The sequence below is a fragment of the Bos grunniens genome, chromosome 5 (genome assembly GCF_055505025.1).
Source record: "Bos grunniens cultivar Pamir isolate PY7600 chromosome 5, Bosgru_T2T1.0, whole genome shotgun sequence".
NCBI lineage: Eukaryota > Metazoa > Chordata > Mammalia > Artiodactyla > Bovidae > Bos > Bos grunniens.
In genome coordinates, this window is record NC_141169.1 from 108,593,567 (window position 1) to 108,616,560 (window position 22,994).

General features: G+C 38.4%; 1 protein-coding gene across 2 annotated transcripts in view; it reads right to left on the bottom strand.

The window, feature by feature from the left end:
* The window catches only part of KDM5A (lysine demethylase 5A), a 65,385-nt gene extending 43,027 nt beyond the window's left edge, over positions 1 to 22,358 (bottom strand). The window contains exons 1-12 of one of the 2 annotated variants that reach the window (XM_086402459.1): positions 21,784 to 22,358; positions 19,275 to 19,352; positions 18,170 to 18,292; positions 12,342 to 12,512; positions 10,260 to 10,394; positions 9,450 to 9,555; positions 8,193 to 8,284; positions 7,429 to 7,587; positions 6,202 to 6,321; positions 5,329 to 5,487; positions 1,953 to 2,134; positions 144 to 306 (exon numbers count right to left, since the gene is read on the bottom strand). In XM_086402459.1, the coding sequence (XP_086258585.1) occupies positions 144 to 306; positions 1,953 to 2,134; positions 5,329 to 5,487; positions 6,202 to 6,321; positions 7,429 to 7,587; positions 8,193 to 8,284; positions 9,450 to 9,555; positions 10,260 to 10,394; positions 12,342 to 12,512; positions 18,170 to 18,292; positions 19,275 to 19,352; positions 21,784 to 21,948 (1,653 nt within the window). In that variant the 5' untranslated portion in view covers positions 21,949 to 22,358. The remainder of the gene's footprint in view (positions 1 to 143; positions 307 to 1,952; positions 2,135 to 5,328; positions 5,488 to 6,201; positions 6,322 to 7,428; positions 7,588 to 8,192; positions 8,285 to 9,449; positions 9,556 to 10,259; positions 10,395 to 12,341; positions 12,513 to 18,169; positions 18,293 to 19,274; positions 19,353 to 21,783) is intronic. The other variant, XM_086402460.1, reaches the window with a different exon arrangement.
* Between the last annotated feature and the right edge of the window lie 636 nt (positions 22,359 to 22,994).

Sequence of the window (22,994 nt, forward strand, 5' to 3'; positions counted from 1 at the left end):
ATAAAATAAATGTTGTTCCCTTTGGAGTATAAATTCTAATTTGGCTAGAAGAGGATCTGATTTTATTAACTATTATAAAACCAAGCATATATTATGATATACGTTAACTTTAAAATACTGAAGGGAGATGCAAAAAGACTCACCGGTACCCCGTGCTCCATCAACACGTTGGGGTTCATGATGGTGACTAACTGATGCAGGAGGTCAGGCTGGGACTCAAACAGCTCAGGGGCTAGCTCCCTCATCACCTCCTCCAGCTGCTCTGCAGCATGAGACGGCACGCCATACCATGTCTTTGGCTCTCCCCTAGCAAAGAAGTAACAGTTTATCCAGGCAGAGCACGGTGCCCATGAGGCCAGGGTCTCGGACTCAAATCCACTAAACTGTAATTAACTTTGTCTTGCTCTGTGGCCATAGATAATGGGCCCTGAATCCTAGCAACCATTTCAAAAATCTGTGCTACTATTCACAACAGGAGGTAAGGCAAGTGTATACGGACAGGTGGGTATGTAGTTTTCACTATGGAAAGGCAAGTCGAATGAACTCTTTAAGGTAGAGCAGTAAACAGCATCTTCCAACAGAAAAGATGCTATAGGAAAAGCAAGCATTGTACCAAAGGATACTGACATACTGCCTGGTTCACAGGTCCACTGGACATTCCAATTATCCCCACCATGATCAAAGTAAAAGTCAATGCCCTATAGAATATGTCTGTAGAACTTCAACATTACTATCCAAGGAAATAAGCCAAGGAAAGACATTGTTGAAATCCTGAATAATACTTATGAATCTTACAAATTGTTGAAATCCTGAGTTCTATCTATGAATCTTAAGGACCAAACACTTGGCATCAGTAACACACCAGACTTCAGTGGACTAGAGTTTACTTATAATACTAAATTGAAGTTCAAGGAAATTGATTTAATTAGTCATGCAATCTACAGAATAACTTAATCATAATACAATTCACAGTGCTGTCTCTAATAGAAACTTACAGCAATGACTGAAAATGTTCTATATCTATACTGGCCAATACAAGGGTCACCGGTCACAACTGACAAGTAAGCACTTAAAATGTGGTTAATGCAAATGCTGAAGTAAACTTTTAATTTTAAACAACCACACGTGGCTAGAAGCTATCATATTGCAAAGCACAGGGATGAAAGAAAGAAAACCTTTAGTTTGCACAGCCTGACCTGAGCTAAGTTAAGCTAAGTTACTTCAGTCGTGTCCGACTCTGTGCGACCCCATAAACGGCAGCCCATCAGGCTCCCTCGTCCCTGGGATTCTCCAGGCAAGAACACTGGAGTGGGTTGCCATTTCCTTCTCCAGTGCATGAAAGTGAAAAGTGAAAGTGAAGTCGCTCAGTCGTGTCCGACTCCTAGCAACCCCATGGACTGCAGCCCACCAGGCTCCTCCGTCCATGGGATTTTCCAGGCAAGAGTACTGGAGTGGGGTGCCACTGCCTTCTCCGCTGACCTGAGCAGTATCTTTCAAATGGAAAGAAAAATACTATTTGGTTAAGATCGGAATACTGAACATGGAACTGGGTAAGTAAATAAAAGCTGTGGGTCAAATAAAAACAAAAACCAACAAAAAACCTTAACTAATACACATGTAACACAGGCATTTAATTTCAAATACTGAAGGTTAGTCAGATCTTGACTATATAAACTTTAAATATCCTGCCTTACATATCAAAAGTTAAATCAAAGAAATGTTTCCTGTACACTGAATACTAAGAATCACCTGGTCTAAAACCTGGGGCTCGGCTGCACACGTTAAGAGTGGAAGTGTCAGAGACGCTGTACCCTGAGACCCCTACCCAGTACCTTATCCTACTTTGGGTAGGACACACTTTAAAGTCAGTTCTCCCCAACACATCACCTAATTTTATCACACCTTTAGAAAGGTCACCAAGTGTGCATGTTGTTAACAAAAACTGTGCATACCAGTGCAGGTAGTTGATGGAATAACTCCAGTGATCTTCAATGTGCCAGCAAAAGGAGGAGAAGCACATCCCCACATACAGCCACGGCACCTTCATGCCAGAGATGTCCACGTTGATATGTGCAAGAACAGACTGCTCTAGCACAGGCATGTTATTCAAGTTCCAACCAGAAAGCGCATATTCCTACAGAAGGAAAACAGTGTAAATGAGAGCAGAAATGACAAGAGCCCAACAGGTATCTCAAGAGAGTCTTTAAAAACAAAAGTAAAAATTGTGTTAAGTCACAATCATCTAATCCAGAATCTGTGCTCCTTGCTCTCTACGTGTAACTCATATTCCTAAATATTTAGTCCTATCTCCTAAGTGATATTTACATTTCCCTTTAGTTATTTAAGCTATCTCTGGATTACTCTACGCATATAAGGCTTATTATTACTCCCCACCCACCCCCACAGCTTACCAGTAAAATACTGTGAGATTCATTTTAATAGGTTGGTATTGTATATCTACTTTATCCCTGGTAGCATAACTTACCAAAATGTTTATCAATATATTTGTGGTGCCAAGATACTGTGAGGACAAAACGGAATAGGATCCTGAATCTGTGGCCAACGGTGAAGACCAGGATGGTGCAGAAAGTCAGCACCCCCAACCCCAACTATGTGCTCAGTAATGTCCAACTCTTTGTGACTCTGTGGACTGTAGCCCACCAGGCTCCTTTGTCCATGGGATTTTACAGGCAAGAATCCTGGGCAATCACACTACAAACACATCCATTAACAACAACGACAAATTTTTTTGTTTCACAAATGAGTTCAAGAGAAAAAAGAAATTGCAATTTCCAAAAAAAAAAGCACAGCCACAATTAAAAAGGAAAGGTGCTGAGTTTTCAGGTTTCTAACTGGATATAAGCTCTGGACATGAGTTTCAAACACCCACTTCTGAAGCCGTATGTGGCAGAGACTTAAAATGCTATCATCCTTGTGGCAAGCAGTTCTCAAAAGGGGCCTAAGGAACCCAAGTGGAGTATAAGGAATCCAGGAGACCCACAAAATCGAACTACTTTCATAACAGCTCTAAGATGCTATCTGCCTTTTTCACTGTCATTCTTGCAAGAGTGTAGTTGAGTTTTCCAGGATATGTGATGTGATACTGCAGAAGTCTGAATGCAGAAACAAGAGAATCTGACTGCCTTCTATTAGAAGGCTGGTAATGGTTGAACCTGGATGCCAGGGAGGAAGGGAGAGAAATTCATTATGATGTTAACTTTTAATCATGTGAAAGTTTCTATAATACAGAGATTAAAACCCTCAAAGTAAAGAGGTTAAATAACCAGTGACAAAGCTGAAGAGAGAATCTGTGAATGAGAGAATCTATGAACATTTTCCTAATGCGATTATCTTAACCTGTGCTCTACTATGACAGGAGGGAAAAAATCAATAATAAGGCTAAAATAAGAAGACAGCCAAAAGACACAGCTTTTGATCATAAAACAAAACAAAAAACGAAAACCCTATTCAGCACATATTAAGTAGTTAGATATTTCTGACTGGACAGTTGGCATGATAAAGAGTGAGACAGTACCATGAATAAACTGGGTCGGTGATACTGTAAGGAGTTACAACGGACTGGTCAGGGCAAGATGGGACTCAAACAAGGGAAGCCAGGGTTGGAACGGTGTGAGCATGCACATTCCCATTCCTGTTTTAGAACATGACTGTAGGCATGATGCTTACCTGCTCACAGAGACATACTACATAGGGAAGGATACAAGAAAAGATGAAACAGGGTCCTCTGTCTAACTAGAGACCTGGGTAGGAAGGAGACTTCTAATCGTGAAGAACTTTTGGAAATGGTGATGTAGGGAGGTTGGGCAGTTCCCTCCACAGAAAACAAGGATAGAACTGAACAAGATTATCAGAACAACCATTTCAAGAAACCAGAACACAATCAAAGGCAAAAAAATTGAGAAGTATTTAGTCTTAAGAAACTACAAGGCTAAATACAGACATTCTCACATAAGCAAAGACAAGAATTCATTGCTAGCAGACCTGCACTACAAATAGAAACAGTCCAGGAGGCTCAAATAAAAAGTATCCTGGACCCACAGGAATGAGAGAAAGGGTACCAGAAAGGGTATATATGCGTAATGACGTAAAAGACTGTAAAAGTCTTTCTTCTGAATTGTTTTAAAGACCATAAGATGGTTTAAAGCAATACTATACTGCCGTGTTGGTGTATTATACAATATGCAGATACAACACACAATACACAAAAGAGAAAAGCAAATGAAAAAAGTTTCCAAGTTTCTAATTTACCAGAAGTCAATACTGAAATGAAGTAGAATGTGATCAGTTAAAGACAGACACTGTTGATGAAGCTGTTTTTTTTTTAAAGCTATATACTGTAATTCTTAGGGAACCACTAAATAACTCAAAATATGTATCTCCCCCCAAAAAATTTCAGGCCAATTAAAATGGTATGATGAATACCTCTTGAACACCAAAAGAAGGCAATAAGAGAGAGAGGAGCAAAAATGCAGGAGACAGAGAAAGCAGCAAGACAGCAGATATAAATCAACCACATTAAGTTTAAATGTACTGAACACTCCAATTAAAGTCAACCTTCACACTAGATTTTTAAAAAGAAAGATTCAAACATATGCTGCCTATAGAGACACAGGCCAGATTCCAAAATACAAACAGCTTCAAGGTAAAACAATGGAAAGAGATACACCATGCCAATGGTAACAAGAGACCTAGAGGGGCCGTATTTTAAACTACGTATCCTTCTCCACTATGTACCTTTTTTTTTTCTTACCATGTGTACGAAAACAGGAAATAGAATTCTCAACTATTGCCAAATATAAAGGAAAAGAAAGTGACAAAGACCAAAGTAAGAGAAAAAGAAAGAAATGATCATCTTACTTTAGCTTTACACATAAAGATCATCTGTTACAATTTAAATGCATATTTGAAAACCTATCTGCCCAGATTTTGAAGGAAACGTAATTGTGGACCTACCAGTGAAATGTAGTATTTTTTTCTAAAGTCATTTTCTACATTTCCAAACAGAGAGAGCTACGCAAAATCTTTTAACTGGAGTTAAGTTTCATGGGGTCACAAAGAGTCGGACACGACTGAGTGACTGAAGTTTTAAATTAATTAAACTGGTTTTAAAATGAAAAGTTAAATGATTTTTAAAGTTACTCTGAATTTATTGTTTTCAAAACGGAAGATTATTTGTAATGTCCAAATTCTACATATTTAGTGTTTTAAACGGATGTGGTCCCTAAGATTAAAGAAAGGCCATTTTCTACTAGCAAAGGCTGGGTTGGCCAGAGGCAAGAAGTATGGATATTACTACATGCTCTGCACCTCTTCTTCCGGCAGCATCTTTCTGCGGCCATCCTTCACAGGAAATCCACTCCCAAAGTCTTTTGAGGAGATGTCAGCTCCATACTCTACAATAACGTCTTCTTCAATGCTGCTCACCAGCCGCCAGAATTCCTTTTCTACCAGTTCTGTGGGGACCATCTACACATGGAAAAGAGAGATGACAGATTACAAACTCACTACAATCATAACCCATTATAACATAACATGCAGGTCAACTGAACAAAACCCATGAAAAAACAGAAACCTTCTCAGTTCTCAGAGTTGAAAAGACTGCCGTCTTGGCTTTTCTGATTGAGGATGGGGAAAAGCTGAAGACGACTTAGATGAAAAACATAATGAAAACAAACAAAAAACCCACAATGAACTTGAACTGCTTTCTTCTGCAAGCTGCTTTCCAACTAAGAAGGATAAAGATGACCCAGGACACAATGAAGAAAAAGGAAATACAAAAATCAAGGCTGAATTTTAATAGCTTTAGAAAATTATTTTGATGGAAAATTTTTAAAGCCCAAGAAGCCCCAGGAAAAGCAGCAAACCTCATAGTACAAATAGCTAAATAAAAGCAGCAACTGCCACATCTTCCACGCTTGTGTGAAAAGGACTGTGCTCAGAGGGTCCACAAACAAGGGAAAGACAGAAGTCAATTTCTCAACAGGGGAGTGCACACTGCCACAAGAAAGTTGAAGGAACAGAAGCAGACCCTGGGCCCCTGATCCTCAGATTCGATGTTCTATCGTCTTTTTCATGCCAATTCTGTTTTTCACAAAATAATGGAAGCTTTTAAAAAGCAAAACAAAAGCTTTGGACTCGGATAAATCTTTCATACTTCCCCAAAGTGACCTAAATACTCACATGGACTGGCATATTGAAATAGTCAGACTTAAAATTATCTGCCATCTCTCCAAAGCTCTGAAGTGTATACTCTCGTACGGCTTGTTCAAATCCAAAAGCTTCTCTAGGTTTATTACATTCCTGGGAAGAAAAAAATATCTAAGATTAACTTACTTAAACTGAAGAAAGTATAAGGCTCTCAGGTATGACCTTCTTTGATCATTTTCCAAGGTGAAACAAATCCAGTCAACTCTAGACCACAAAACACGTATTAATTACTTTCAGTGTGGAACCAGGAAATAATGTTCTGAAACCTCAATTGCATTTTCATGCCTTCCAGAGGAAGGTGGTCATGAGACAGCTTCAGGCTTGGAGCTGGCATTAAGCTCTGGCATTAAGACACACGCCTGGAGGGCTACCAACCTGGAATCAAGCCCAGAGATGTCTATCATCCTTGGTGGAAAAAACAAACATTCAGGGAGGGAGGAAAGGTAATGGAGAAAGGGACAGTCACCGGGTTGCTAGGACACCCAGAAAGAAGAATGTTTTTTTTTTTCTACTACCAATCATCACGACCAATTTCTTAACACAAAGACTTAGAATAGAACTGCTTCTGAATTGCTTAATGTTGAAAATAATAAAAAATAATTAAAAGATCATAAACATATGCTTTCAATGTATCTAAATACACCCAGCCAACTCTTTCCTTTCAACATTCTATCATATTTTGTTAAAATAAACACACCAGGCATTTCATGAGAGTGACATTACTATAATCTTTCAATAACAAATTTAGTACAATCAAGCCAAAATTTAAACAAGTTAACAGATACCACCAGTTTATGTGGCAGCATGAAAACTGGATGCATAGATCCTAAGTTCTAGAGCTTCATATCAGATTTTTACTTTTTTTTTTAATTAAATAAAGAACAAATAACCTACGGATTTCCTCCACTTTTACTGTTTTCCTGGAATATGAATAGTCTAGCAAAAGTCTCATTCATCTGCAGCAATAAACAGAGTTACCAAACCAGTGAGAAAAAGACACTTTAAAAAACAGAACTGAAAAATAAAATAAAATAAAAAACAGAACTGTTACATTTCCAGTCACTATCACTCTTTTAAAAAGCCTAGCAATTTCAAGTTCTGAAAAACAAAGACAGAGGAGAAGCAGCTTCATGGGAAGTGTTGACTGTACACCCGTATGTATGTTTTTGTTCCCTTTAAAAGATAAGGTTGGGTGTGTACCTCGGCCACACACTTAGGACACCTCCAGTCGCCCTTGGGCACGTCAGGCAGTGGGGGAATTAAACAGAACGTATGGTAGCTGTCATCACACCCGTCACACAGCAGCAGCTTATCTTCATTGTTTCCCCGACCACAAAACATACAAACATACAGATCAACCTGTTAACAACAAAATAAAGTAACATGAAAGTTTATTAATAAGTTTATTAAAAAGCAGTATTAAATCTTTACCAGGAATGCCTTAATTGAAACAAAATACTGTACACTAAAAAATAAACATAAGTCCTGAATACTTATTTTAAATAACAGTATATAAACAGCTTTGCATAAAACTTCCTGAATTTCCTCAGAGCTGCTACAAGCAAGTTAATAAAAGTGTATCAAGGTATCGGAGTAAACGACCACTACAAATCTAGGGTACTTGAATGTCAATTTCTATTAAAAAAATATACCATGTCACTTTTCCTACACACAAATGCTCTTCACTGGTAGAGGGCTCAGGACAGAGTATTGTCTAATACAGCTAAGGGTTGACAGAGTCATCCTCTCACTCACTCATTCACTAGGTATATGACTCAGGAACCCTCTGTGTGTATACCACAAAGCAAGGTTAATGTGATATACACCAAAGCTGAAGCTTCAGATGCACTAAGTCTTCGGACTAAATGAACTAACTAAACGACACACCAGACACAGCAAGGTAAAAAAGCATAACTAAAATAAAAATAAATCCTTTCCCTCCTAACACATCTCAGAACACTTACAAAGTTAACAGAGAGAGTTCCTTTCCGTTGTCTCATTTGCATGTTAAATGCGTCTGACCTGTTGGTAACTTTTCGTCTTCGGGAGACCTCATCTTGAAATAAAAATAATTATATAATAATAGTAAAAACTAATGTTGAGAGCTTACCATGGACCAGACACTATTTTAAATTATTTAAATTAATTAAAATCTCACAACACTATGAGGCAGATAAACTATTATCCCCCAGTGAAGATAAAGAATCTGAAGAACAGAGAAGTTAGGTAACCTGCCCAAACTCACACAGTGAGTCAGCAGCAGATTTGGGATTCTAGTCCAGGCAATTGAGCTGCAGAGAGTTTAAGTACTAATTCTGTATTGCCCACATGGAGAACTTATCAGGAACTAATTTGAGACTAGCATTAAGATCACAGCCAGCCAATAAAATTACAAACATAAAAAAGATAAGGTGCTTAATTTTTAAAAGAGTAATAATAAACAATGTAATATATCAAGTAAGTCTGATCACACTGAATATTTGGTGATAGAACAATATTATCTGATCAACCAGAGTTCAGTTCAGAATTGGAATCATGACTTAAGTCATATCAGAAAATGCACAAAAATCAGTATGACTTGTGATTACAGTATTCCATTAAATTCTTATACAGTAAAAACACATCCAACACAATCTTCGTCAAATTGAGTCTTTTAAAACTGACATGTACTTATCTCTGCATTAGCAATTTTACTCACATGCTAATTCTAACATGCTAAGCTGGGAGCACCAGCCATTTTTCAAATAGATTACTTAAATGAAGTGTTATAATATACATCAAGGCAATTACAGAAAAATATTATAATTAGAATCTAAATAATTAGCTCTCCCTAGTATGTTCTGATTCTAAAGGTCAGAAAGACTCCTCTATTTCTTTTCAAAATTAAAAACCGCTAGCTTTAGATCACCAGGTAAGAATCATTAATTTTGCCATTCTCTTATAAATTGGCCTTTAGAAACAATAATTTCTGTGTCAAGTGGAAGGAGGAAATGGAGGAGGAAATTTTCTCCCAAAATAATATAAAAATTTAACATACTAAGGCTTCTTACACCTTAAGATTATCTGCCATTAAAAAGGTGATTTGTCTGGGAATCATGCTGCAAGTCTACAATATAATCCTTAGAAAACCCCACAGCAGATTACGATTCAAGCACAACCTGCATCTGTTATAACCATACCACTACACCTTAATACTTTCCGTGACCAAATAACAGATTTACCTTCCTTTTCTTTTACTCCCATTGCCAAGCCCACAACCTTAGGCCCAGCCCCAAAAATCCGAAGTTTCTTCAGTTCCGTATTTCTATTCACTTCTCCAGATTCTGACTAAAAAAAATAAATAAAAGTCACATTAGTATAATTTTGTGATGCATTAATTTACTTTCTTACATAAGAAAAGTTTCAAGAGCCAGTTAAAAATAAACAAAATTTTTAATTCTCTCTAAATCGGCTTGCTGCCTTATCCCTGATCCAGGAACTAAGATTCCCCCCAAAACAAAAACAAAACGCAACTTGAAGGACCACAAAGAAATGGGAATATGAAAGTGGGTGAGGAGCAGACAAAAATAAATTATGGGCATTTTTTTTCTGATGCTTTCATTAGGCTTTAAAATTATTCTAGGTCACAAGAACACTATAGAAATTACACTGGAATGATTCAGACACAAGAAAATTATATTCTGGTTTTTAAAGGAAGGATGTGTGAAAAATAAAATCTCTCCTTCCTACTCTTCTCACAGTAACCATGAAAATAAAATGTACTAGAAATCATCAGCATGTCTATGAAATTGGCCCAGTATCCAGAATCACTCCAATTTGCCATTTCTGTCGAAGTTATTTAATATTAACAAAAAACTCTCTAAATCAAATTTTACAATTTCCTCCTTGAATATTCATCTCAAAAGTAAATTAAAAAATATGTCTTTCAAGCTTTAAAGAACAGTACGTGAATGACCTCCCCAAACCAGGCATGTGTTCTGCACAGTCAATGAGGTAAAAGTCCTGTCAAAATGGCCCACAGAAACTGATACCTGACACTTGACGCGTCTTGTTCTCTTCGGCAGAATGTTCATTCTTGTTCCCGGTTCTGGCGAAGTTTGGATGTCAGTGCTAAGAACCTCAGGCTCCACTTTTTCCTTAAGGTCTAAATTAGGCATTTGTACACCCTAAAGAATTGAGAGCACAGGAAGAGGGCAGATTCAGTGATAAGAAATCAGATTTGAGAATCAGGAGAAAAATAATAAATTTCTAATATATCCCTAAAACTATTAACACATGAAACCAGATGACAATTTTCCCGCCAAATTGATCTATAGATTCAAGGCAATCTCTATCAAAATCCTAGCAGGCTTTTGCCATAGAAATGGAGTAGATTCTAAAATTTATATGGAAGTGCAAAAATTTTGGAAAATTTGAAAAAAGAACCAAGCTGGAGGACTTATACTACTACCAAATATCTAAACTTACTATAAAGCTATGGTACTCAAGATAGCACAGTATTGTTGTTAGGATGAAACATACAGATCAAAGAACAAAATGGACTAGGAATAAACCTATATATTTATAGTCAACTGATTTTCAACAAAGGTGCCAAGGTTAATCACCTTGGTAAGGCAAATCACCTGGGCAAGGTAAATGGGAAAAAGGCCATCTTTTAAAGAAACGCTGCTGAACTATCAGATATTCCTATACCTCGACGCCCCCAAAACAAACTTTTAGCTTTACCTAAGACTATCACAAAAAATAATCCAAAATGGGTCACAGACCTAAACATAAAAACTAAAACTATAAAACTTCTAGATGAAAACAGACTTCTGGCCTTAGGTTAAGAGAAGATTTCTTAGATATGATAACAGCACAATCCATAAAAGAGGCAGAAAACCGAACCACAGACTAGAAGAATATACTTATATGAAATCATACATCTGATAAAGGACTTATATCCAGAATATTTAGCAAAATTTTATAACAAGTATAAGATGGCAAACAATCCAATAAAAAAAAGATTTGAGCAGACACTTCATCAAGATATACAAATGGCTAATACGCACATGAAAAGATGCACAACACCATTAGTCATTAGGGAAATAAAATTAAAACCACAATGAGATACCACTACACACTCACTAGAATGGCTGTAAGCAAAAAAACTGACAATACCAAGTGTTGGCAAAGATGTGGAGAAACTGGAAGCCTCTACATTACTGGTGGGAATGCAAGATGGTTCAGCCACTTTGGAAAACAGTTTGGCAGTTTCTTAAAAAGTTAAACACAAACTTACCGTATAACCCAGCAATTCCACTCCTAGGTATCTACCCAAGAGAAATGAAAACATATGTCCACACAAAGACTAGTACATGAATATTCATAGCATTATTCATAATAGCCATAAACTGGAAACATCGAAATGTCCATCAACTGATAAATGAATAAACAAATGTGGTATAACCATACAACAGAATATTATTCAGCCATAAAAATGAATGAAGTACTGATACTAAAATACAGATAAACCTTAAGAATCATTAGGCTCAGTGAAAGAAACCATACACAAAATCACACTGTATGAGTGCATCTATGTGAAATTTCTAGAAAAGGTAAAACTACAGAATCAGAAAGCAGATTAGGAGTTGTCCAGGTTTGAGGGTAGAAGCAAGAACCAACTATAAACAAACACAAATAAATCTTCTGGGCTAATGGAAGTGTCCTAAAACTGGATGGTGATGACAACTGCATAAATTTATAATTTATCACAGCTTACTGACTGTGTACCTACAATGGGTGAATTCTGTAGTATGTAAATTCTACCTCAATCAAGCCGTTAAAACAAAAAAAACGCGAATCCAAGTGGAGAAATTTTTTTTAAAAGCTTAAGCCTTGCATAAGTGTAAACATCTTATGTAAGTAAGAAGACATTCTTCACTCCCATTAGCCTTTACCTTGTAAACCATCAAAAACAGTTGTGATTTTTTAAACTTGCTCCCCCAAATTTTGGCACCTGGAGAAACCACACCAACTGCTAGCTAACCTGTTAGAATAAACAGTCTGAAGTGTGTTTCTATATCTGGCAGACACTGGATTTATTCACGCCTAAGAAAAGTGAAGCATCTCACCATAAGGCTGACCCCTGACTGGAAAAGCTCATAGGGGTAGAGAATTCTTTCATAATGTGACTTCAAAAGGGATCCAGTTCCTTTTCCTGGCAGATATCCCAAGCGGCTACCCACTTTAGACCATTTCTTCTCTTTGGTGACCATTTCAAAACCACCTTTGCTGGCGACAATCTGAAAAGAAAGTAAAAATTATTTAGGGAAAGAGGAAGATTCATGTATTTTGACTCGACATCTTGTGTGCTAAATGGAAAAAGTATTTTGGGCCTCGATTTTAGATTTGCTTTCAAGAAACATGTGACAAAGTTGAAACTCACTGATATTTAAAATATGAAAGAGAGACAATGATTTTGGAAGTTTTAAACACTATTGTTTGTTATTGTGCCTACCTTCAATGAACCAAGCATTCAAAAACATTCAATGAATTTATACATTTCACATAATGCACCATGGGAATTCTAAACACATGTATGTACTCTATATCCACAGGGAATTCAAAGTACAAATAAAAGTTAAGAACAGACCAAGTATAGTCATAAGAATATTACATAATACAAAATGAACATTAATACTGATACTAGAAAATAAAGCAACTTAAGAGAATTTTTAAAAACTGTCAAGCGAACAGTGGATTCAGATGATATTTTCAAAAAGAGGCCATCATTTTTAAAAAAGAGAGAAGTTTTACAAGAAAGATTATAAAGAAATGATAAAGAAAGTTCAACTGCAGTAGCTATAGCACAGCATAGGTATTAAGGTAGGAAGTGATGGGAGAAACTGGCCAATTTTTGCTGAATGCTCATATCAAATGAGGGTTTCCATGGCAGCTCAGCAGGTAAAGAATCCGCCTGACGTGGGAGACCTGGCTTTAATCCCTGGATTGGGAAGATCCCCTGGAGAAGGGAATGGCTACACATCCCAACATTCTGGCCTGGAGAATTCCATGGACTGTATAGTCCACAGGGTCACAAAGAGTCAGACACAAATGAGTGACTTTCACATCAAACCAGGAGCAGTACAGAACAGACCTGTACCAAGGCCTCCATCTTCCAGAAGCTGATATTGTACATCGCTCACACTTCTAAAATGTACGCAGTTTTCAGTTTCATTGATGAAAGAATAAAGAAGGCTGTGATGAAGGTATCTGAATTGAAAAAATTTTCCTCTTTGAGTGTACACTATCGTACTCTACGACACCAAACAGCTAAAAGAGAAAAACAATTACCATAGGATCCAGCAATTACACATATCTAGCAGTATACCCAAAAGAAACAGTACTCGCATACCAGTGTTCACAGGAGCATCACTCACACACAGACAGTACGTAGAAACAACCCAAATACCCATCAAGAGTTGAGCAGACAAACAAAATGTGGTAAAGACATGCATGGAATATTATTCAGCCGTAAAAATTAATGAAACTCTGATACATGTGACAACATGGATGAACTCTGAAAACACTATACAAACACAAGAAGATGAATATTGTGTGATCCCATTTAAATGAGATAACCCTACAGAAGCAAATTTGTAGAAAGAGGTTTCACCAGGTGCAAAAGGGTGGGGAAAGTTCTGGAAATGGATAGTAGCAATGGGCTGTACAACACTTTGAAAATACATAATGCCATAAAATTGTACACTTATAAATAGTCAATCATGTGCATTTTACCATTTTTTTCCAAAGACTAAGAGCATGGACTCTGGAGCCAGACTGCCCGAGTTCACACCTCAGCTCTGCTAACAGCTGTATGACCTTGGGTAAGTTACATAATTTGCATCTCGGATACCTATTATTAAAATAGTAATAATAGCAGTACCTCTACTTCATTATGAGGCTGCTGTGAAGCCAAATGAAATAAAACATGAAAAGCACCAGGATAAAGTAAGAGCTGTATTACAAATGTCTGTGTGAGGTGGCAAATTGGGGATGGAGGAGAGGTATACAGACTATAAGTAAGGATGCATTTTCTGCTCTCGTGCTTAGCCCTTTATTACAGCAAAGATGAAACCACAGGCCAGGCAAAATGCTTCTCTAGTGAAGTATCTGAAAGTATGGAAGAAATGAAGAAGTTCATGTCCACAAGAGTAAAACCCATCTCCAATTCTTTAGCTTTTTTTAAAATCATACCCTCAGAGAAGTTCTGTATGTTAATAGGAGTCAACCAGGGAAAAATTAAGTAGAGAAAAAACTTTGATTTCTCAAATTCTGTAGTGTAGAGGAAGACACACTAAGGGTGGTGTGGCCAGAGGGCTGTCTGGAAGCAAATGGGTGATGAGAAGGTCTTTTATTCACAGCTCCCAGGGTCTTTACACTGTCAGCTCTGTTGCAGGTGCTGGAGCTACAGCTGTGAATAAAATAAAGACCTCTGCCCTGCTGAAGCTTATATCCTAGTGGGAGACTAAATGTCAATTTTGAAATGACAAAGCCTGTGGAAAAAACCTTAGAGTAGTTTAAAAGCCTCCCCAGTAGGAGAATGAGGGTGAATTGAAGCATTAAACAGTCACAAACGCCTCATCATGAAGGCAAGAGGTGAGCAAAGACCTGAAGGAGGGGAAAGCAGTGACCCAAGCTGATACACTAGAAACAGCCAGAGTCAAGGCCCACGGGAGAAGCCTGCACACTGAGAAACAAGAACGAAACCAGTGAGGCTAAAGCAAGTGGGAGAAGCAGTACAGAGAGCAAACAGAAGCCTTCTCAATAACGTGTGTTCCCCAACACAATTACCACCATTGCATAACAATCTGCTCTGTATTCTAAGCACTTCCAGCTAAATTTCCATCAATAACGATAGAGCTCCATGGATCCAGTCATGCTTCTCACCCAGGTCTGCCGACTTCTGACAGCAGCATGATCAGGGTGTTGACAAGAGTAAGACAGAACTGACTCACAAAGAAATCAAAGCCACGACTCTGGCTTCATGTTCGCAATACTCCAACAATCTAAGCAGGCCTAATACTTAAAAGCACACAAAACCTAATACTTGCATTTCGACAGTTGAGAGATTCAGAGATTATCATGCATAATTTCATTTACTCCAAACATTTGCCATGCAAGGTATCACACCACTGTCATTAGAAAACATCACATGACCCCATGCCCTAAAGAGAGATACATGGCAAGCACTTAAATTGAACACAAAGAAAACAAACCTTTAATAAAACTTAACAAAAGAGTAATGTCAATCAAGGCCAAAATTTCAGTCCAATGAAAAACAAAGTCCAGTTAGCAGGGGACAATTTTAACAGACAAAAAGCAGCAGCAGTATTCAACTTAAAAGCTCCCTCTCAAAGCTTCACTAAAAAGTTGAGGGACAAAAAAGCATGCTCCCAAGAGGGCAAGAAGACCGAGGGAAAAGGAGATGTCTGAGTGACACTCTAGCAAGCAGAAACAACAAACAAAAAAGCCCCAAGCAATAGAAGAGAGCCAAAGAGCAGCAACATAGAACCTGGAAAGGCTTAAGAAATGGAAGCATCAGTATCTTTAAAATTAAAAAGAACAGTGTTGACTAAAAGCCTATATAAAAGCAGTCAGGCCTCCCCCAGTCAGCACAGCCAGGCAGCCATCCCTCTTCAATCCCAGCAGAAGACTAGAGATCTACTCTCAGCAGAGTCTGAAAGAAGGGACTCGAACCTAGGAAAGAAACAGATAAGTAAACTAGACAATCAGTCTAACAGTCTCATATCCAAATAATGGCAGTTTAAAAAGAGAAAAAAGATAAGTGGAAGAAATTAGCGAAGAATTAAACACAAGAAAAGTTACAAAAACTCAAGGATGGGAGTTCAGATTAGAAAGATTATCAAGTGCAATAAATATATGCAATGAAAATTAACACGTACCAGTGCATATCACTGAATTCTCAAAGTACTGAGAATAAAGATCAGACCTTGTATCTTAGAAAAAGTCACATACAAAGGAACAAGAATTAACATGGCATCATTCTTCTCAATAACAACACTAGAAGCTAGATTATGGAGTACAGCTTTCAAAATAAAATTTTGAAGTAAAACGATTGACAATTTAGACTGCTAAACCCACCAAACTACCAATGAAGTTTAAGAGTAGAACATTTCTAGACAAGCAAAAAATTTACATTTTGTTTACTTTCTTGCCATCAAACTAGCAGAAAACTAGCAGAAGAAATGTTTCACCAAATAGGAATAAACCCAGTAAAAGGAAGACTTAGAACAAGGAGAAAGGCAAATGGAATTCCCAGAATGATGACAGTGAAAGTTCTAAGCTGACCGCAGACCTTAAAAAAAAAACCACCAGTCTGGATTGGAGTAGCAAAGAGAACTCTAGAGGAGTAACTCCAAGAAGGAAATAAAACTGACAGGTTTTTTGCTGGATAAAACCATACTGAGAGATTTTATACTTCTGGAAAGATAGGAAAATAAATCTTTGATACTCAAAGAGAAAACTTACAAAATAAAAAAAGGCAACAGGACCATTAACTCCAAGGAAAATAAAAACTGGTTCAAGGAAACAATCATAGCATGCTATTAAGCACAAGCAGAAGTAAATTTATGCAGTCACAGCAATAATTAAAAAAAAAAAAAATTTAGGGCACTTGAAGTACATAAGGATTTAATTTTTATACCCACTGCCCATCTCTAATAGTAAAAAATCAGTATGCATATTCAAAACTAAAATAATAAAGAAACAGCATGATCACGTTATTTGGAAATATGGAGATCAAAATCAGAAACAGCTAAAAGAACTGAAAGTGGTTAGCTCTAAGGAGCGCTAACAGGAGTGGAGAGATGGAAAAGTGAGAATGTTAGTTTTTACTCTAAGCATTTTTAAAAAGTATTACTTTAACAAAAATCTCTTTTAAAAATGACTAGAATGTTCCTTGCTGCACTGATTATAAACTGTAATTGTTTATGTAAAATTCCACTGAATTATAGACATTCCAAGTAACACTTTTTACGATCAAAAATAATAACCAGTGAGAAAGACAAAGTGACTTAATCAAAACAGGAAACAATCACACTGATGAAGACTCAGCAGACTGAAAACCTGCTTCCCATTAAAAAACAGTGGGAATCAAAGTGTGTTAAAATCATGTCTAACGTAACACAAATTCAAGAGATGTTCATAAGCTGTGAGCCAAAGATGATTTTTTCCCCAAAGTAAAGGGCATACGGAACAACCTAAAAATATCAGAACTCTTGGTCTTCTGTGCAGTTTTCAGCCTGTGCCTCTTCTAGAAAGTAATATGTCCTGTTAATGAGACATTCACCCAGGGACAGAGGGCAGAGCAATGGTCACCTTTGGGGAGAAGTACTGACTGGGAGGGAGAGGAAGGAGCTAAAGGAGTGCTGTGAACACTCGCTGTCTTGATCGGGGTGGTGCTGACACGAGTATATATACACTCTTCTAGAAAGATCAACCCAGCTGGACATTTAGGACTTGTGCATCACACTTTACCTCAAGCCTCAATTTAAAAGAAAATGTTCACGTGGTGAGAAGCAGCAATCTCACTATGATATTTAAGGAAGAAAAGTATTATAAACTACAAGACAACTACAAATCAAAAATGTCTGCCTTTCAGCTTTAAATCTCAGATTTATAAGCATTATCAAAGGTTAGCAGGAAGAGATGTCCATGCGACCTTAAAGATGAAATTCCAATAAACTCCAGGACAATCAAACTTAACTTATCACAAGAGATTTGCTAATTAAGACGTACTTCATAAGCAGTAGCCCCTCCTCTATGGTCAATCAAATCCCACCTAGAAAGCAATGTTTTCCATCAAGTATATCTGAAATTCTAATTTCACAAATTTTCTAGCCTCTGTTCTAGTATCTTAACCAACTACAAGCCTCACCTTGCTCAAAGCATACAGATCCAGGATTTTTCTCTCCACCACAGGGATCTTGAGAGTAGATCCCTGAAGTTCCCAAAATTTTGCTAGTTGATCCAAGAAGTCCAATCTCACTCTGGTCATCGCCTAAGATTAACAAAATAGAAAAGTCAAAAATAGGAACTAAGTTATGATTGAAAAAATGAGTTTTACTTAACAAAGGTATTCATCTCTCAAAAGAAATTCAGACTTTTCATCACTGCTTAAATAAACCTTATAAGTTAAAAAAAAAAAAGAAGCAAACTTTACTAAGTCAAAAAAGTTAATTTATGTGAAAAGTTCTTATCTAAACAAAGCAATTTTTTGTAAAAGTTAACTTTAAGCTAATCAGAAAATTTAACAAATCAAATTATTCTGTTTCTAAGCATTCTATGCCTGACATTTCATCTGTAGATAATATGCACACTTCAGGGACACCAACTCTCTACCTCACTGACATTAAGACTCTTCATCAAGTATCTTAATATAAGAAACTTAAGAAAAACAATAGGTATTAAAATAAAAAAAAAATCAATGTTTTATGAGCATCATAGGAAAAAAACAAACAGCATAACACATTAAGCCTTAACGATCTTTAAGATCTCTCTTTTGTATTCTAGAACAGTTTTTATCCACATTGAAGCATCCTTTGAAAATCTAGCAAGCAAAAGGAACAACTATTTAAACAAATTTCAAACTGGAAAGTTAAGACAGATCAGGAGTATTTAAAGAAAGATCTCAATAAATCAATCGAGTCCTAGAAAAGTTCTGTCAGAGGGGGGAAAAAAACCCCTCTGAAACTAGGTTTTAATAGAATAATTTTTAAAAATATTTCCCAAAAGACTACAGGATAGAGAATCTTCCAACACTAACAACAACAAAAAAGTTTAGCAGAATAATAAGCACCGAAGAAAGCAGATAGTTCCCCATAATCCCAGTTAAGTAGAAAAAACTTTAACTGTTATAAACAACTTTTTTAAAAATCAGAAGCTTCCTTCCATTCAGGCACGATTCACATTAACTCTGAGCCTCAGTTCATGAGTTTCTCAAAGGTCTCCACCTGAAGTCCTGACATGAAGAAATCACTCACCTCAAGCTCATTCAGGCGCTGGACTCTGGGAGTAAAACGGAAGCTTTTGACTTCACATGCAAATGGAGGCTGCCAATCCTAAATAGGGGGGAAAAAAATTCTTCACTACATTGGTTAATCAGCAAGGAATTCATTCTCTTAATTTATGGGATGAGTTGCCACAAATCATGATGACAACACACCAACTTACTAGTCTTCACTAGTGAGAAGAACATTTTTTAGATAATTTATTACTATCTCCAATTACTTACCTCTAACATTATAATACTAAAATTATCTTATCTATTTCCTCCTCAAATCTCCCACTCTCATTATTTATACTGCACAATTACGCTTTTCCCAATTACTCAACTGGAATGCAATCAGCTCATCTCAATACAGCATCGAATAATCATCCAAGTTTATCAAATTAAAAACAAAATAGAATTTGAAATAAATGAAAAGAGTAAAATTAAAGACCAAAAGATAACGTTTTAAAAGTACTTATATAATATGGACAATGTGTTTTTTCATTCATGTGGAATGTGACACAGCACTTTAAAGTCTACGTTACATAAATGTTCTCTTCAAAGCCCAGCTTCTGGGCAACCAAATTTTTTTAAAAAAATGGAAATTGAAAAAAAAAGTAAGCAAACCCACAAAACAAGGACAATTTCCAGATTGGAGACGTGGTATAACTGAAATGAGATAGCACATTTCAAGTAGAGTTCTAGAGACCAAAGTTTGACTTGGTCTAAATAATACTAAATCTACTTTAAAATGTGAAAAGAAGTTTTTAAAAAATTATCTTAAATTATCTTGGAAACTAAAGAAATCCACCAATACTGAAATTAAATTCTGCTAGTAAACATTTATTTTCAGTAATAATAACGTGACACAAAGGTATATTATTTCAATTTTTTTAAGTAACAAAAAGTAGTCAATTTTTTTTAACCAAGAGGAACCTTGAATAGAATTTCTAATTCATTAAGACAACAGAGTAAATGAACATATGGTTCAAGAAAAGCTTCAGTGCTTAAGGGTTTGAGGTAATCAAGAAAAACAAAGGATTAAGTGAAAATAAATTTTTCATAAAAGTGAAGTTCTGGGAGGATGGCAATACACATACCATCATTCATCACAGCAGTTGTTAATCCTTTGCTTGCGAGTGATGGTCAATCTTAACCAAACTGAGCACAAGAGAAGTAGCTTGTCTGGGTTTTAGAATCAAACTGAGTGATCCAGATAGAAAAATTTACTTTGCCCAAGATCACACATCTGATAAGTTATTTAACTTATCCAGACTCGCCTCATCTGTAAAATGAGACCTTAGGAGGGCTTCAAAGGCTATTAAACAAAAAAAATCTGTAAGTGCTATGTTAGCTGCTCCTCCTCCTCCCTCTCAGCTAACCTCTTTTTATTCACTGCGCTGTATGCTTCTGTGGCAGAAAAAGCCGAAGCTTTTTAAAATACAACATGCAAAAGGGCAAAATTTTAATTACTAGGAGACAAAACTAAAAGCAAGGTATCACTTTAAGAAGCACTCGGGCATAGACATTCAGGAGCACTGAGAGTACTTGCTAGAAATGCAAATTCTAGAACTTCCATATCCAGAAAGTGGTTCTAGACTGGGAATGGGGCCTAGAGATCTGCATTTTAACAAACATTCGGGTGCCCCTGAGGCAAGTGGACCAGAAACACCAGTTGGAAAGCACTGGACCTAACTGGCAGAGGGGAAAAAAAAAAAAAACAAACCTTCTGACCTTGACCAAATCCTCAACCTCTTGGGGCACTGAGCCCCACAAAACAAGGCACAGTATCAGCTTTCCTCACCGGAAGGACTGAGGACCGTAACCAACCTATGGGCAAAACCCAGCTATCTGCCAACAGTTGCGACTCTATATCGTTTAAGATTTCAACGTTTTCTTCCACCTCCGTTATGGACCAATTCTTCCTAAACCTCCGAATTTTTACAATAAACGCTGCGCCTTCTCTTCCTCGGGGAAGACTTTTTTCATTGCAGCAGTAATCAGTCTGGGGTTCTTGTTTGGTGACACCACCCCAAGAGCTTAAGAGCTCAGATTACCACTTAGGAAAGAAACCTTAGCCTAAGATGAGGTCGGCGAACATTTAATCAATTAAGCGTCAACAGGGCTGGGAGAAAGCAGCAGCCGTCGAAACCACAGCTTTTCCCATCGTACAGAAACGAGTGTACAATACACACACACACCCGCGGGTCGGGCTGTCGCGTCACAACACTTCCATCACCTTACAGGCCAAGGAAAGGCCGAAAGCCTTTGTTACCCTTGCCCACAACCCAAGACGGGAAGGCGAGTATCAGTTCCCAAGTTCTGGGCGGAGGGGCCCCGGGGACATCCCTCTCTCGCCTTCGGACCAGCCGACATTAAAACCCCAAAGAAACCAAAACGGAAACAGAGAAACAGCGTCCAGGTGTCGAGAGACCAGGGCGAGCGAACATGAAAGCACAGCGGACCGGAAGGCCGCGCTGAGGCGGTCGGGACTCCGGTACCTTGGGAGGTCGGATTTTGCAGATGCCGGTTTTCTCCGCCATGGGCCGGATGCGGCCAATGAAGCTGAGCGGATCTGTGAACTCCTCCCAGCTGGGCTCAAACACCGGGCACTCCGGGGGCGGCACGAACTCCGCCGCGTAGCCCCCCGGCCCCACGCCCGCCATGGCGGTACCGGGGTCCGCGGGGCGGGGGAGAAGAGCTGGGCTGGGGCCCTGCCGGTTGCGCTCACGTCCCCTGACAGGGGCCGAAGCTCATCTTCTCGGGAGAGACCCGCTCCACACTCGCAGACCGACCCCGCTTCCTCTGGCGTTTGTTATTGTTTTCTTCAGAATTTTTTCCCCTCTCTCCGGTCGACGCTCGCCGGAAGTCAGCGTGCGGCCAAATCCCTCCGCCGCCAGAAAACAAGATTCCTCCGCAACGACGCTCTCCTGAGCGACCTTCCTTCCCCTTCCCTCTCCCGGTAGCTCGGATCGCTTCTGAGTTCCCTGTGTGTCGAAGTTCCGCGCTGTCCACGACTCCCGGCGGCAGAGCCCCGCGGCCCCTCCTACTGGGCGGTAGGGGAGCGGCTGGCCTCACGGGGCGCTCTTCCGGCGCGGAGGACGCGTAATGAGCCGGGGGCAGAGGTTCTGCTTCCGGCAAGCTGAGCTGGGCCCTTCTTTGTGTACGTACGGACCGGAACACAAGCTGCCTATCTTCGCCCGGCTGCCTGTTTCAACTTCCGTGTCCGCCTGTTTCTAAATAACTACGCTTTCCAGCGTCTGTTTTTTTTTTTTGGTCCTTTCATTGTTACTGTCCCTTTCTCATCCCACTCGGCCACTTTTAATCCGCCCCATCTCCATGGCAACAGTTTCAGGCTCAGCAATCCCAGCACATCTCTCACCGGCCGGCCCTCGCCACCATCCAGGAATTGATTTTCGTCCACAGAGAAACAATGGCTGTTGACTTTGCTTTTCCAACCATTGACAACCCCCACAGCTTCTCAACAGCAATCGCTCTCTGGCAGCCATGCGCCGTAAGCCTTTCTCAGTTTTCTGTAACAGCTACGCCAGCTGTTCCGGCCCTGCTTTTCAAACATTCTATGCAAGAGTCCATCTCCACTTCCTGCAAGTTGTGGAGAGTGACGCAGGAAGGACTAAAGAAGAAACCGTGAAAGGACAATTCTTGTTTCTATTGGAAGGAAGACTGACTTCCCAGGGCTTGTTCTCATGCT